Source organism: Cariama cristata, unplaced genomic scaffold (genome assembly GCF_000690535.1).
Source record: "Cariama cristata isolate BGI_N322 unplaced genomic scaffold, ASM69053v1 scaffold16752, whole genome shotgun sequence".
Classification (NCBI taxonomy): Eukaryota; Metazoa; Chordata; class Aves; order Cariamiformes; family Cariamidae; genus Cariama; species Cariama cristata.
The window spans coordinates 3484-15708 of record NW_009602292.1 but is presented as its reverse complement, the minus strand read 5'-3'; the positions used below and the strand labels follow the sequence as shown (position 1 = coordinate 15708).

The window sequence follows — 12225 nt, the reverse complement described above, 5'->3', positions numbered from 1 at the left end:
AGTAAAACCACATTGAAATGACAGCGTAGTGTTTTTTTGAAAGCTTTTTGGCTCAAATAACACAAAAAGCGGTTATAATTGACTTGGGGCAGCGAGTGTCTTGGTAAAAGTAAATAGTACAGTACCACTGCTCTGTAGAGCTTGTAATTTCACTTGGTAATTTTGATGGGGTATTTGCAAAGTAGTGTTCACGTAGATGAAAAACTCCATTTGAACTTTCAAATCACTTAGGAAAGTGCCTTCAACTCATTGAGGTGTGTAAACTCAGCGAGCCAAAATTGATGTGGATTCTGAATGTTGTCTTTCATATGCAAACCTGTAGAATTGTCAACTTCTCAATTGGTTCTTTTTCAGGATGGAAAACTTCATGCACCAATAAGGAAAGGTTTGAAAACTTCACAGAAATTGTACTGCTGTCCAATTGAAGGCTGCCCTAGAGGACCAAACAGACCATTTTCCCAATTTTCTCTTGTAAAACAGGTATTCCTATTTCCTAAAGTAGTATTTTCATACTGATTTAGACCTGACTGTCCCTACTCCAGAGACTGTACACTTTTGCATTCAGATATGAGCAAAGCCTGTCAGCACATATCCAGAAGTTGGAGAATTGTATGCAGAAACTCCACATGGGCATACAGTTAATGAATTTGCATGTTGATATTAGAGGACTTGGCATCTGCCTGATCAAAAGGTTAAGTATGTTCTGCTAAACTAGAAGACAGCCCCTCTCCACAAATTAAGAAGATGGAGAAAGATCAAAGAGGGGAGGGGAAAATCACAGTAGCAACCAGTAAAGGTTTAAAATGTGGCTGATGCTTTTAAACTGCTTTGTCAAGTAGTCAAGAATTAAGACTTTTTTTCTGCTTTAGTATCAAAATGCATTTGTTTACTAGTTACCTGTTCAAGAAAACATGTAAGACTTGTTTCTGCATGAGTGAGTAAAAAAGCACTCTTCTGCTCTTGGACATCAGTGATAAGCAGGGGAGGCCATAGGAGATGAGTGGCTAGCACTTGATGCTCTAAATGAAAAGGAAAAATTCTGGTGTTTGCTCTGAAGTTGACCTGTTTGACTTGAGACTATTTGCTCAGTTGAGATCTCCAGGAGTGTGCACGTGTTGCAACATAGATTTACTAGGCTGTTTGGCAAGATTAATCTATAGTTTTATTAATGTCCATAGGAAACCTCCAATAGTATTAAGAGACATAAATGCTTATCTGTGTTTTAAGATGTACATAGCACAAGCAGATTTGCAAACTTTAAATTCTTTCTGTTGATTTCTTTAAGCTTCTAACTTGTTCCTAATGAGACTTTTAAAAAAATTCAATTCTACTCTTCAATGTTATTTAACAATTAAAAAAATTAAAATATTAATGTCTCCCCTAAACATGATTTTTTTTTTTTAATCTTAGCTGCAGGCTAATGTTTACTTTTCATTGTGTATTCTAGCACTTTATGAAAATGCATGCTGAAAAGAAGCACAAATGTGATAAATGTAGTAACTCCTATGGTACAGAGTGGTATTTGAAACGGCATATAGAGGTCTGTGGCAAGACTTTCCAGTGTACTTGTGGGTGCCCTTATGCCAGCAGAACAGCATTACTGTCTCATATTTACAGAACAGGCCATGAAATTCCTGCAGAACACAGGTAAAAGTGAAACAGTTAAGTAATGATACTAATATTCATCACCAAGTCCTCTGTCTCCCATCTTACTGGCTTTTTGTTTCCTTTCTGTTGATTAAATTGGAAATAGGCTCACATTGTTTCAGCTGTAAAGCAGTTTCTTTGTTCTGTTGCTTTTAGTATTTTCTGTTTTGTTGAAGGCAGTGATGATTGTCTAATCAATAAGATCAGGTTTCCCCACATATAAAACAAAAAGTACTGATGACACTGCACTGCATGGCATAAATGCTAGTGGTTCTTGTTTATTTTCTTTTATAGTTTAATTGTCTTTGCAAGTATTCATGGATTAATTTTTTTTTTTAATGCCTATATATGCATGTTTAGATTTATAATTGTCTTAACGTGCACATATATTTCATAAAGGGTAATCTGTTTCCTGAGACCTAGCCTGTCTGTCTCGGGAGATTCAACTGCTGCAAAATTAAGTTTTGTGTGAAGGAGTGCTAATTGTATCTTCAGTTTCCATGAGAGGCCTTTACCTGTACACTAATTTTAAGAGCGTTGTCCCTTCAATGCTCAGTCTGAGTTAGCATCAAACTTACAAATTAAACATGTCTTCAAATCAGAGTGCTTAATTTACAAGGGGGAAGAAACGATCTAATCTTCCACCTCCATTTAGAAATAGGTCTCCATAAAAGAGGTAACTTTTTTTTTCTTTTTTAAATGGGAGAGTGAGAAACGAAACTTTACAAAACTGAAGTTCATGGAGTCTTTCTATGTTTCAGTCAGGATTAGTTATCTTCTCATATCTGACCTCATCTGTGACTTCAGTTTGTATTTTCAATGCAATGACTCAGAAGAATGGAAGGCAGATGTTTTGTGCTTGAAAGGAGTATAAATTATTGATCTCATATTCACAGGGATCCTCCTAGTAAGAAAAGGAAAATGGAAACCTCTGTACCTAATCAGCAGTTGGCAGAGAAAGCAAATGAAGCATTCATCAATACACAGAACAATAATCCTGGCACTCAGGAATTGGAGTCCTCTGAAGTGAAGCTAGTGGCCTCTCTTGAAGGCTCCTGCAGTTCTAACTTCACGAACCAAATGCAGCCAAAATGTACACCGAAGATGCTTTTACCGAAGCCCAGGGTGGCTTTGGTTAAACTTCCAGTGATGCAGCTTGCTCACTTGCCTGTATACGTATCTGCAACAGACTCTTCTGTCAAGCCTGCTGTAGTGGCTGTTGATAATCAAGGTTCAGTTGTAAGTACTGTTCATTTATTGCCTCAATCTATAGGAATTCTGATTCCAGCACTGGAGGCAGAAACACTTGTATTTAAAGATAGTATGCCTGTTTCAAAAGTGACAAATTCTGGTGATCGTGAACCAGTAAGTACTGGTGTACAAGTTGAGTTGGATAAGGTTACGTTCAGTAGCACAGGGCAAGAGCTGGGGAATGTTTGTCACAAGAATAAAATTTCTTCAATAAATATACAGACTGACTTATCTTATATTTCACAGAACTTTGTGCCGGCTGCAGCCTGGACTCCCAATTCTTCTGTATCCTCTTGCTCTCAGACAGATCTGTCATTCAGTTCACAGGTTTTGTTACCCATCAGTGTACAAACACAGACGCTGCTGCCTGCTTCCAAACTGACTTCATCCATAGCTGCTCAGACTGATGCTTTGAGTCAGGTTTGTTTTCCAACGTGTGGGATTTCTAGAGAGACTCAAACCAGTAGGACACAGGACTCTATTGATGGAAGAGTGCAAATGGACCAGGCTGTAATGTGCAGTGACATCTTTGACAATGTTCATTCATCATATACTGTCTCTACTCACATTGAACTTCCAGAAAACAATTTAATGCCTGAAAATATAGATCAAACCTTGCTGCAAAGGAGTAATTGCAAGAGCCTGAATCAAGGTACGGTGAAGTCTGAATCCCTTATCAGCTTCAATACACAGACTAATATACTTCCGCCTCAAAATACAATGGATAATCAAACCCAGACAATGGAACTACTAAGTGATCTGGAAAACATCTTTTCAGGAAACATGTCTGGCCAGACGCTGGATAATCGTGGCCTTTTGTCCGAGACAAGTTCTAATGCTGACACGCATCTGCCATCTGGTCCATCACAGAGCACAGGCATAGATTTTGACATCGAGGAGTTCTTTTCAGCATCCAATATCCAAACGCAGACTGAAGAGAGTGAGCTTGGTACCCTAAACTCTGAGCCAGTTTTGGTGTCACTGGACATTGAAACTCAGACTGATTTCTTATTTTCAGATAGTGCCACTCAGTCATACAGCTGCCGAGGAAATTCTAACTTCTTGGGTTTGGAGATGTTTGATACACAGACACAGACAGACTTGAATTTCTTTTTGGACAGTAATACTCATCTGCCTTTAGGAAGTATTCTGAAGCAGTCTAGTTTCTCCATGAGTACTGACTCATCTGATACAGAAACCCAGACAGAAGTATACCCAGCTACTAAAAATATACCTACTCAGAATATTGAAAGCAGAGTCCAGCTCAGCAGCGCTGAAACACAGACTATGGATAGCTGCTTTGAGAATCTAGGGAGTTTATTCCTTACCAGCAATGAGACACAGACAGCAATGGATGACTTTCTTCTGGCTGACTTAGCCTGGAATACAATGGAGTCCCAGTTCAGTTCAGTGGAAACACAGACCTGTGAAGAGCTGTGCTCCTTGTTTCACAGCTCTGACAAGCCCAGCCATTGAGCACTACATAATATAACTGCTTCCTGTGGTTTGAAATTAAATTATTGGGGTGGGAGAGATGGCTTGACCAAGTCGTCCACTTTGCATTATTGAATGTAGTTATCGTGAGCAGTTGGCCTAAGAGACTTTTCATGCTGAAGGTACTCTATTGAATATGTAAGTTTACATAAGCTATGTGTGTATAAATGGTGGGGAAAGGGCAACTGTGACATGTTAATGTACATTTGAACCTTAAGAAAAAAATTACGTGGTGCCTATGTTTTTTCCTCAAACTTCTTTACAAAGCTGATACAGCTTTCATTTAAATAGAAGAACTTTTGAAGTTGTTCTCTCTTTCTCTCCCCCTCTCTTTTCCTGGCTTATGTACAGGGTTCCAATGTGCTGGACCAAAACCCTGACCTGTCCAATTCAGATGCTTCCCTGAACTTGCGGGGGAGGATTCTATTAGTGTAAGCTCCTTCTGTTTACTTTCTTTAGTAGCTTGTGTTTTAAATCCGGCATGAACATAATAAGCCGTATTGTCATCTTTTACTTTATGCCTTCGCAGCTCTTTCTCCTGCATAAGTTGGTATTTTCCAAATACCTGTCCAACAAACTAGACATATATAGACTCTTGAATTGTTGAATATATTTATTATTAAAATACGTAGAAAGCAGTACTTTTTAGATTTTTTTCCCTGTGTGGCAGTGATGCCCTTTAAAGGGTAGGAAAAGAACTTGGAATACATAATTATAGGAAAAATTAGTACGTCGTCCTTTTAGCTAGTGGAATAAATGGGATTAACATTTTTAGAGTCTTCAGGAGGGATTTGCTTAAATTATTTCTGTCTGTAAGATGCAAATGTTACAATGTGTGTGCCTCAAAGACTGGAATAATTTGGTTTTGCTGAAATTCTCTTAGCTTTAATAAGTTGAGAAATGTTACAGTGGTTTATACCGCTATTACCTTAACAGAAATCTTTAGAAATGGGAAATTAAATTCTCTGAAATACTCACTCACCTAGACTCTTGTTTTTGGACTTCCTGCTTCCAAAAACAATTGAAATCCATACAACAGAGCTGGGAGATCAGCTCACAGAAGCCCTTTCAGAACAGGTCTATCTTGCTTTTGCACATTGGTCTGCAGTCCTCAGTTCCTGCAGCTTTTAGAGTTTTTCTGAGTATAGCTGAATTCAAACAAAAAGATTTTTCAAAGAAGAAACCTGTGACCTCTTGGAATTTTTTTTAAATGTTCCTCTTGCCCCTCACACCATTGTTTGCAGTATTTTTAATTTGCATGGAAAAAAAAAAATTAAGCCAGTTGTGAATGTATGTTGGAATTTGGCCTTAACTAATTTTTATCTCTTACTATAATACCTGCAAAAACCAGGCCTCTGGTTTTGTCCTGGACAGGTTTTAGTTTCTGTTACCTTAAATGAAAAGAGAAACCTCTTCGTGTCAAGTTCCTGCGCCTGTAACAGACTCGCTCCTCCATTGTGAGAGGAGAGGTATTGGCTGCGTATTTACTAGGCAGCCCATCAGTCAATGCATGTCCAAGCCTTCGTTTTTGAAGACTCACTATGCTTTGTCTATGTTTTGTGCTTCATATCCTCAACTCGAGGATGTGGGAGTTAAATTACTCATCCATTGCAGCTAGCTTGTTTTGTTGAAAATGAGCAATACCTTTTTTTTTTTTGTCTCTTCCTCCCACTCTTTAAATTGCCGTAGTTAACACACTAATATGGTAAGCGTCTCTACTTTTATTGGAAATAATCTCCTTAAATTAACCATGAAACTCATATTTTCCCCCTAAAAATCTGAAACCACAGCTGTGTTGCCCATTTAATCTTTCAACATTTTTAGGTGTGAGTTCAAACACTTCCAGTCTTTGGCTGAAGAAACTGCAAAAAGGAATCTTGCAGTTCCCCCCAGGAGTGCAGTAATTCTCCTTTGGGGAAAGTCCCCCCAGGTTTCACAGTGCCTAGAGTTCTGATCTTAAAGGAGGGATATATTAAAAAAAAAAAAAAAGGAAATGATCACTTGTAATTCTGTTTCTTCTGAAGATATGACTGATTCATATTTACCTGTCTACTTTGAAATTGGGAAATAAGATAAATGACAAAATTAGGTTAATTTGTTCAGTTGCAGTATTTTTCTAGTAATGTTGCATCTTCAGGTTTTAAAGTGGTTTTCCTTCTCCTTTCTTCCCCCTGTTTGGAATACCAGAGAATGTTTCTTCATACATAGGCTTCTTTGTTTCCCATGTGCAAGTTGTCTGTACTGGCACACGAAGGAGAAGCAGTTACTCTAAATCTGGTTGGGGAAAACTGCGTTTTCCACAGCTGTAGAAGGCAGAAGGGAGAAACTGTTCATTACCTCTGAATTTAGGAAGTCAGTCTTTTTACTGCAAGAGAAGGAATCTTAGGTGATGAGGAGCAGAATTACGGAAGGCTTTGAATTGTAGCCATCTGAGAGACCAGCTAGCATTTAAAGAACTTTGAAACTAATTTTCAAATCAGAATGAGAATTGCCCCATTCTTATGGTGTAAACCAAAGCCCTTAACATCAGTGATTATCAGGAAAAAACTAAAGTTTGTGTGGCTGCAGTCTTAGAACGTAATTGTTACTCATTTATTATACTTTGTAATTAAAGTATTTATGAGCTTTGTGTGTTTCACTAGAACATGCAAATACCATTGCCTTCTCTCATCTTATGGTTTTAAAATAGTTTGAACTTTAGTTAGGTGAACACAGTACTACAACATGAAATTATTTATTGAAAGTGCAGTATTAAGAAATTATTAAATATGTCTGCATTGTCTTAGGGAAGTGGCTTATTCTGACCAAAATTAACTTCTTTCTTCAGAAATTTGGTTTGCCATAAATTATTCATAAAAGTCAGAAACAGGTTTGGATCCTATGCTGGCGTGTCACTCAGTTCGGATTTATTAAACATTTTTGTGAAAGTGTGATGACTGAACCTGACTTCACAGTTTGCTGAATCCCACAGTAAACCTGATGAAACCTGATCGGAAATGCTGTTGCTGAACATTAAGAATTCTTCACGTTTGAACAAGTTCTTTTAAATGGCTAGCTTTCTATTTTCGCCGTTGTTTTAAAAATAAACTTCAGTCAGAATGATTTCTTGGTACTACTAAAACGATACGTATCTCCCTTTTTCTGCAGTTTATCTCTGATTTGATTTTTCAAGGCACTGTCTGTATTGTAAGTATGGGTCAGCAGTGGCCTGCCACTTTGCTTATTCTCTTTTGTGTCCTCTACTGCCATTTGAACTGCTATACAGAAAGTAACATCAGATTCTCCATAGCCTCTTAGCACACGCTTTTATCTGGAAGTGATACTAATGTTGCTTGTACTTACTCTGCATTTCCTGCTTAATTCTGTTACGCTGTGATTGCTGGATGTTGATCTGGATGCCTGTGTAATGCTACTGTAAAATTGAATTAATAGTCTTGTAGTTTCACTTTAGCTTTTCTTTAGCATATAAAAAATTCGAACAATTAAAACACAGCAAATTTGGGACGCGCGTTCTATGACAGCATAAGTACAAAACAGCTGAAAAATGAGAGGTCTGTCTTGTTGCCTTCCATGTTTCTCACAATGCTAAAAGTCTGTATGACAGTAGATGTATGTTTCTTCTACTTTGGGCTTTATTTGCATCTGTTTCCGCTAATATGCTTGTAAATACTTCTTTCTGCTTTGGGTCGGGAGGGAGTCCTTCCCAACTCTTCATGTCAGCTCAGAGAAATTGGTAAAGTCAAGAGTTTACTAATGCTACATATTCTTAGCTATGCAAAGCTGCTTGTGTCTAGAAATTTGAAGTTCCAAAGGATATGAAAGCTTAAAAAAAAACCCAACAACTTGCAGCTGTAAATTAAACAGCTGTAAAACAAGACTTCTGAGACCTCGGGTAGTTTTGAACAATTCAATCAGTGTCTGTAACTTAATGTAACTAACACTCCTTACAAATTTTTATTCCAAGGCTCACATGCAGTCATTTTTTCCGTTGAAAACAAAAGGCTAAATTTCCCCGTTAGTCATATGTACCTTGATTGTATAGAGGCAACAGAACAAAGAAAGTTGACTGCCTTCCACGGTTTTAAATCCTTATCCTGCTAACGCATGCTCACGTGCTTAGTCACATCTGAATTGATTTTTGTGAGGCTGGGTAGAGATGTAAGTGTTGGCAGGATTGGGATCTAAGGGTGTTAGGGTTTTTTTTAATAGCCTTTCAAATATAGGGTGAGTCAATAGGACTAATACATACCGAATCAACATAGGGTGCTCAACTTGCAAAAGAATATGTTACTGAAATGACAAGTCAGAGATGAACCAAATGTACTTGCCTTTATCATTAAGGTTGTACAGCTTCCTTTGCTTTAATGTATTTCTGATGTGTTTTTTCTTTTAAACATGATCTTAATGTACAATTTACTGTTCCAAATACATTCACACCAAAATGTTGTTAACATTCTGGGCCTTGCAAGCTTTTTCATTGATGTTTGGTTTAAGGTGCCACTATGCTTGTGTTCCTAGCAGAACAGGCCTACTGTAAACGGAATTCCATTAATAACCTTATATGAACACGATGAGGATAGGGTTGTTTATTGGTAGCAAGCTTCAAAGCATGGTGCAAACATGCATCTTGTGTTTCTTTTGTTGTTGTTCTTTAACAGTTGTTGTGAATTTAAATGTGTGCCAGAAGGATTTGCTGCTTAGAGTACGACTGAATTTTCTTGTTTAAAATGCCATTGCTATGCAATGAACAGAATCAAGGAACTACATTGTTCAACTCCGCATTGCCTTGCAGTCAGGTTGAGGGTGTGTTTGTATTTGTGCGTGTGACTTCCACTTCACCAAAAATGTAATCAGACAGCCTGAAACAGTGGAAACTCCTGAAGGAACTGCTGGGTTAAATAACACAAGTCCTTTACTTCTGATTCCTCTTCATATACTGGCGCTACAGCAGTATCTTCAACATAACTAGCAACGGAATATAATAGATGACTTGTGATTATGTAAACTGTACATTTCACGACAACTAATGCTTTACATGCATGCTTCAAGCACTTGCATGCAGAGCTAGATTGACAGTAATTCTGTCTACAGATATTTGCAAGTGCATCTATGATAAAGCTTAGATATGAGAGATAGCCATGTTTTTTTCAGCTTACAGAATTCAACAGCTGATTATGATCTAATTTAAACTGGTAATTATTTGGAATGGATGAGTAATAAATCTCATGGGTGAGTCTTTCCCAAAGCATGTGTGAGTTAATCTCAATAAGGCTGAGAAATGTCCTTAAAATATTTTTCTTCTCATCACTGGTGGGATTTTGCTCTAGTAGACGAATTTAGTTTTCAAAGGATATCCATGTTTAATTCTTGCTATTTAAGCCAGTAAACTTGCAACGAGCAGACAAAAGCAAGCGTTCATTTCTTAGACCTGTTTTACAAGTGACAAGCCCAAAGAAGGAATGTTGTCCTAGTAATTGTGAAACTTTTAAGTATATTAATGCATGCAGAGAAAACCTTGTGCCAAAATACTGTTTCATATTTCCCTCTGTTGGAAACTGAAGTGTTACACAAAGCTACTAGTAAGTTATTCACAAGTATTGAAATGTTTTGTTCACAAATGAAGCACTTATTTAGTCCTGTAAATTATACATATTTTGGAATAAAGTTAACTTCAATCGATTTTTGCCTTCTGTTTTAATGGCTGTGGTCTCGTGCCTACAGAGGCATGGCTGGGGTATTCACTGCCTATTGGCAAGTACCACCCATTGCTCCTTAACACCTTACTCTTTGAAAGCTAGGTGTCTTTGGAATTGGGAGAGATTCTGTAAATTAAAACTGTCTTACAGTGTCAGTCCTCAGTCTCTGGAGGCAGCAAAAGTTTTCCTGTTTAGTTCCATTTCTCAGTGAATCCTAGGAAGTTGAAACTCACAACACAAATGTAATCAGAACGTCAAGATGCTACATTTCATAAACCTGAAACAAATCCATGTGACAGGTTTTCTGCTCTAAGTGAACTCATGCGTAGACTCTTGTGTGGAATCTGATGTGTACAGGCAAGGCTGGATTCTTCAGAGCAGCAACATCCAGGCTGGCCACACTAGTGTGGCTCCATCTCAAACTTCCCATGCTTAGTAATGATCCCACCGTTTTCTGTTAGTTTGAGGATATAAAATGTTGATTTCAACTGTTACCTGTGTATTTTGTATATATAATTCAGAGGAGGGGAACAAGCAGATGCTCCTTGACTGAAAGTTCGTCTGTGTTATTATGTCAGCTATAGTCATGAATGAAGCATTCTCTGATGTACAGCAGGCTGCTGTTTTCGGTTCCATTGTACTCTGAGGTACTTGCACGAGGCAGCATTCAGCCCTAGTGGTAGCAAAATATGGAAGGTATTTGCAGAGGGGAGTATGCTGTAAGTATCTAGAAACTAAATTCCTGTTCAGAGTATTTAAAATTATGAAAAGGTCAAATGTATAAGACACTGACTGTCCTTTTAGGAATAATAGTCCTATTCCTATCATAGAGATGATTCTGCTTAGTTTAGGCTATTATTTCAGGCTTTTCATTATTCAGAACAGATTTGCCCATGGACAAGTGTCAGATACTTAGACTGACTGATCCTCATGAAACTTTCACAAATGGTAGACAGTCTAAAACGCAGGACAAACTTTAACTCTTGATTGAGAAGAAAATGGCTGTTTAGAGATCAGGGAAGCCTCATGTATTTTTGAACAACTTTCTTTGCTATTGCTGAGAATTCACTTTTTTCTTCTGCTGGCTGTGAAAGCATCCCTGACCGGTTTGTGTTTAGTTCCTGAATTTCCTTCACTTAAAGAAATTACATGCTGGCAAGCTGATTGTTTTCCGTCAAAACAATGGAATTAGAGGCAGGTTTTCTTTCTGGCTCCAGGATTTGACAGTGAGTCCTCTGGAATCAGTCCTTTGGAAGTTTGGACCTAAAACAAAAGGGGAAAAGTGTTGATTTAACTTTCAGGTGTTCCATCATTGTTTTTTTACATTGTTGTCAACAATTCCCTTTTTGCTTGTTTTGTTTTGGCACCTTGAATACAGGAAGCACTTCTAGCTGATCAAGCCCTTAAGTTTTTTCCTTTCCTTGAACGGGAATGGCTTTATTCTGGAGAGAATTTACACGTAAACAAGAAGCTGCTGTTTCCTGTGCTAGAAGAACCCAGTGTACTCAAGGGCACAAAACTTGATTAAGGTTATGATGGCTTACGTGTTGTGTATTCATTTCTTTATGTTCTAGGCCTTTAGTTAGCAGCTTTTCTGGTCCTCTGCTACAGGTCTTGTACTGTGGTTCTTAGAAATATTATCTGGTATCAGGTTGTAGTAAAACCTCTGTCTAATCTGTCTGATTTGACAGGTCCGAAAACCTCAGCAAAAATCTTGTCTGTCATGAAACACTGGAAACCGTGGAAATAAAGTTTATCGTTTTCCCTGCAACTTTAAACATTTTTTTTCTGTAGTCCTATAGAATTTACTACCTGTCTGCAATGGCTGCAACTTATGATTACTGTAACGAACATGTTTGGCCTTACTTCCTGTTAATTGGTAATGCAGCTCATTTTTCAGTTTTCTCACTGAAGCAGCGGTATTTTCAGTTGTTTGAATGAGAGACCATCTTCTCGCCTTCTAGACTTTGGAAAATGTTACTAGCTTCACAGATACATACATGTGTTAATTTTCTATTTAGTGGAAAACGGGGCTGAAACAAGCATATATGGGTTTATTTATCTTGGGCCTTTTTGTGAAGGATGCTTCTTTTGCAGAGCTTGCATTTCATATCTAAATATGAGAAATGGGATTAGA

General features: G+C 37.8%; 1 protein-coding gene across 1 annotated transcript; it reads left to right on the top strand.

Annotated features, from left to right (window-relative positions):
* The first annotated feature begins 357 nt into the window (after window positions 1–357).
* Window positions 358–4374, top strand: ATMIN (ATM interactor). Its single transcript, XM_009694714.1, has 3 exons — window positions 358–480; window positions 1448–1647; window positions 2544–4374. The coding sequence occupies exons 2-3, from the start codon at window positions 1454–1456 to the stop codon at window positions 4372–4374; spliced, it is 2025 nt and encodes a 674-aa protein (XP_009693016.1). The 5' UTR covers window positions 358–480; window positions 1448–1453.
* Window positions 4375–12225: the final 7851 nt, after the last annotated feature.

Excerpts from the sequence above, each read along its gene's own strand:
- ATMIN (XM_009694714.1), top strand. The coding sequence starts at position 1,454 with ATGAAAATGCATGCTGAAAAGAAGCACAAATGTGATAAATGTAGTAAC. Across the intron at positions 1,648-2,543 it reads GAAATTCCTGCAGAACACAG|GGATCCTCCTAGTAAGAAAA; the intron begins GTAAAAGTGAAA and ends TCATATTCACAG.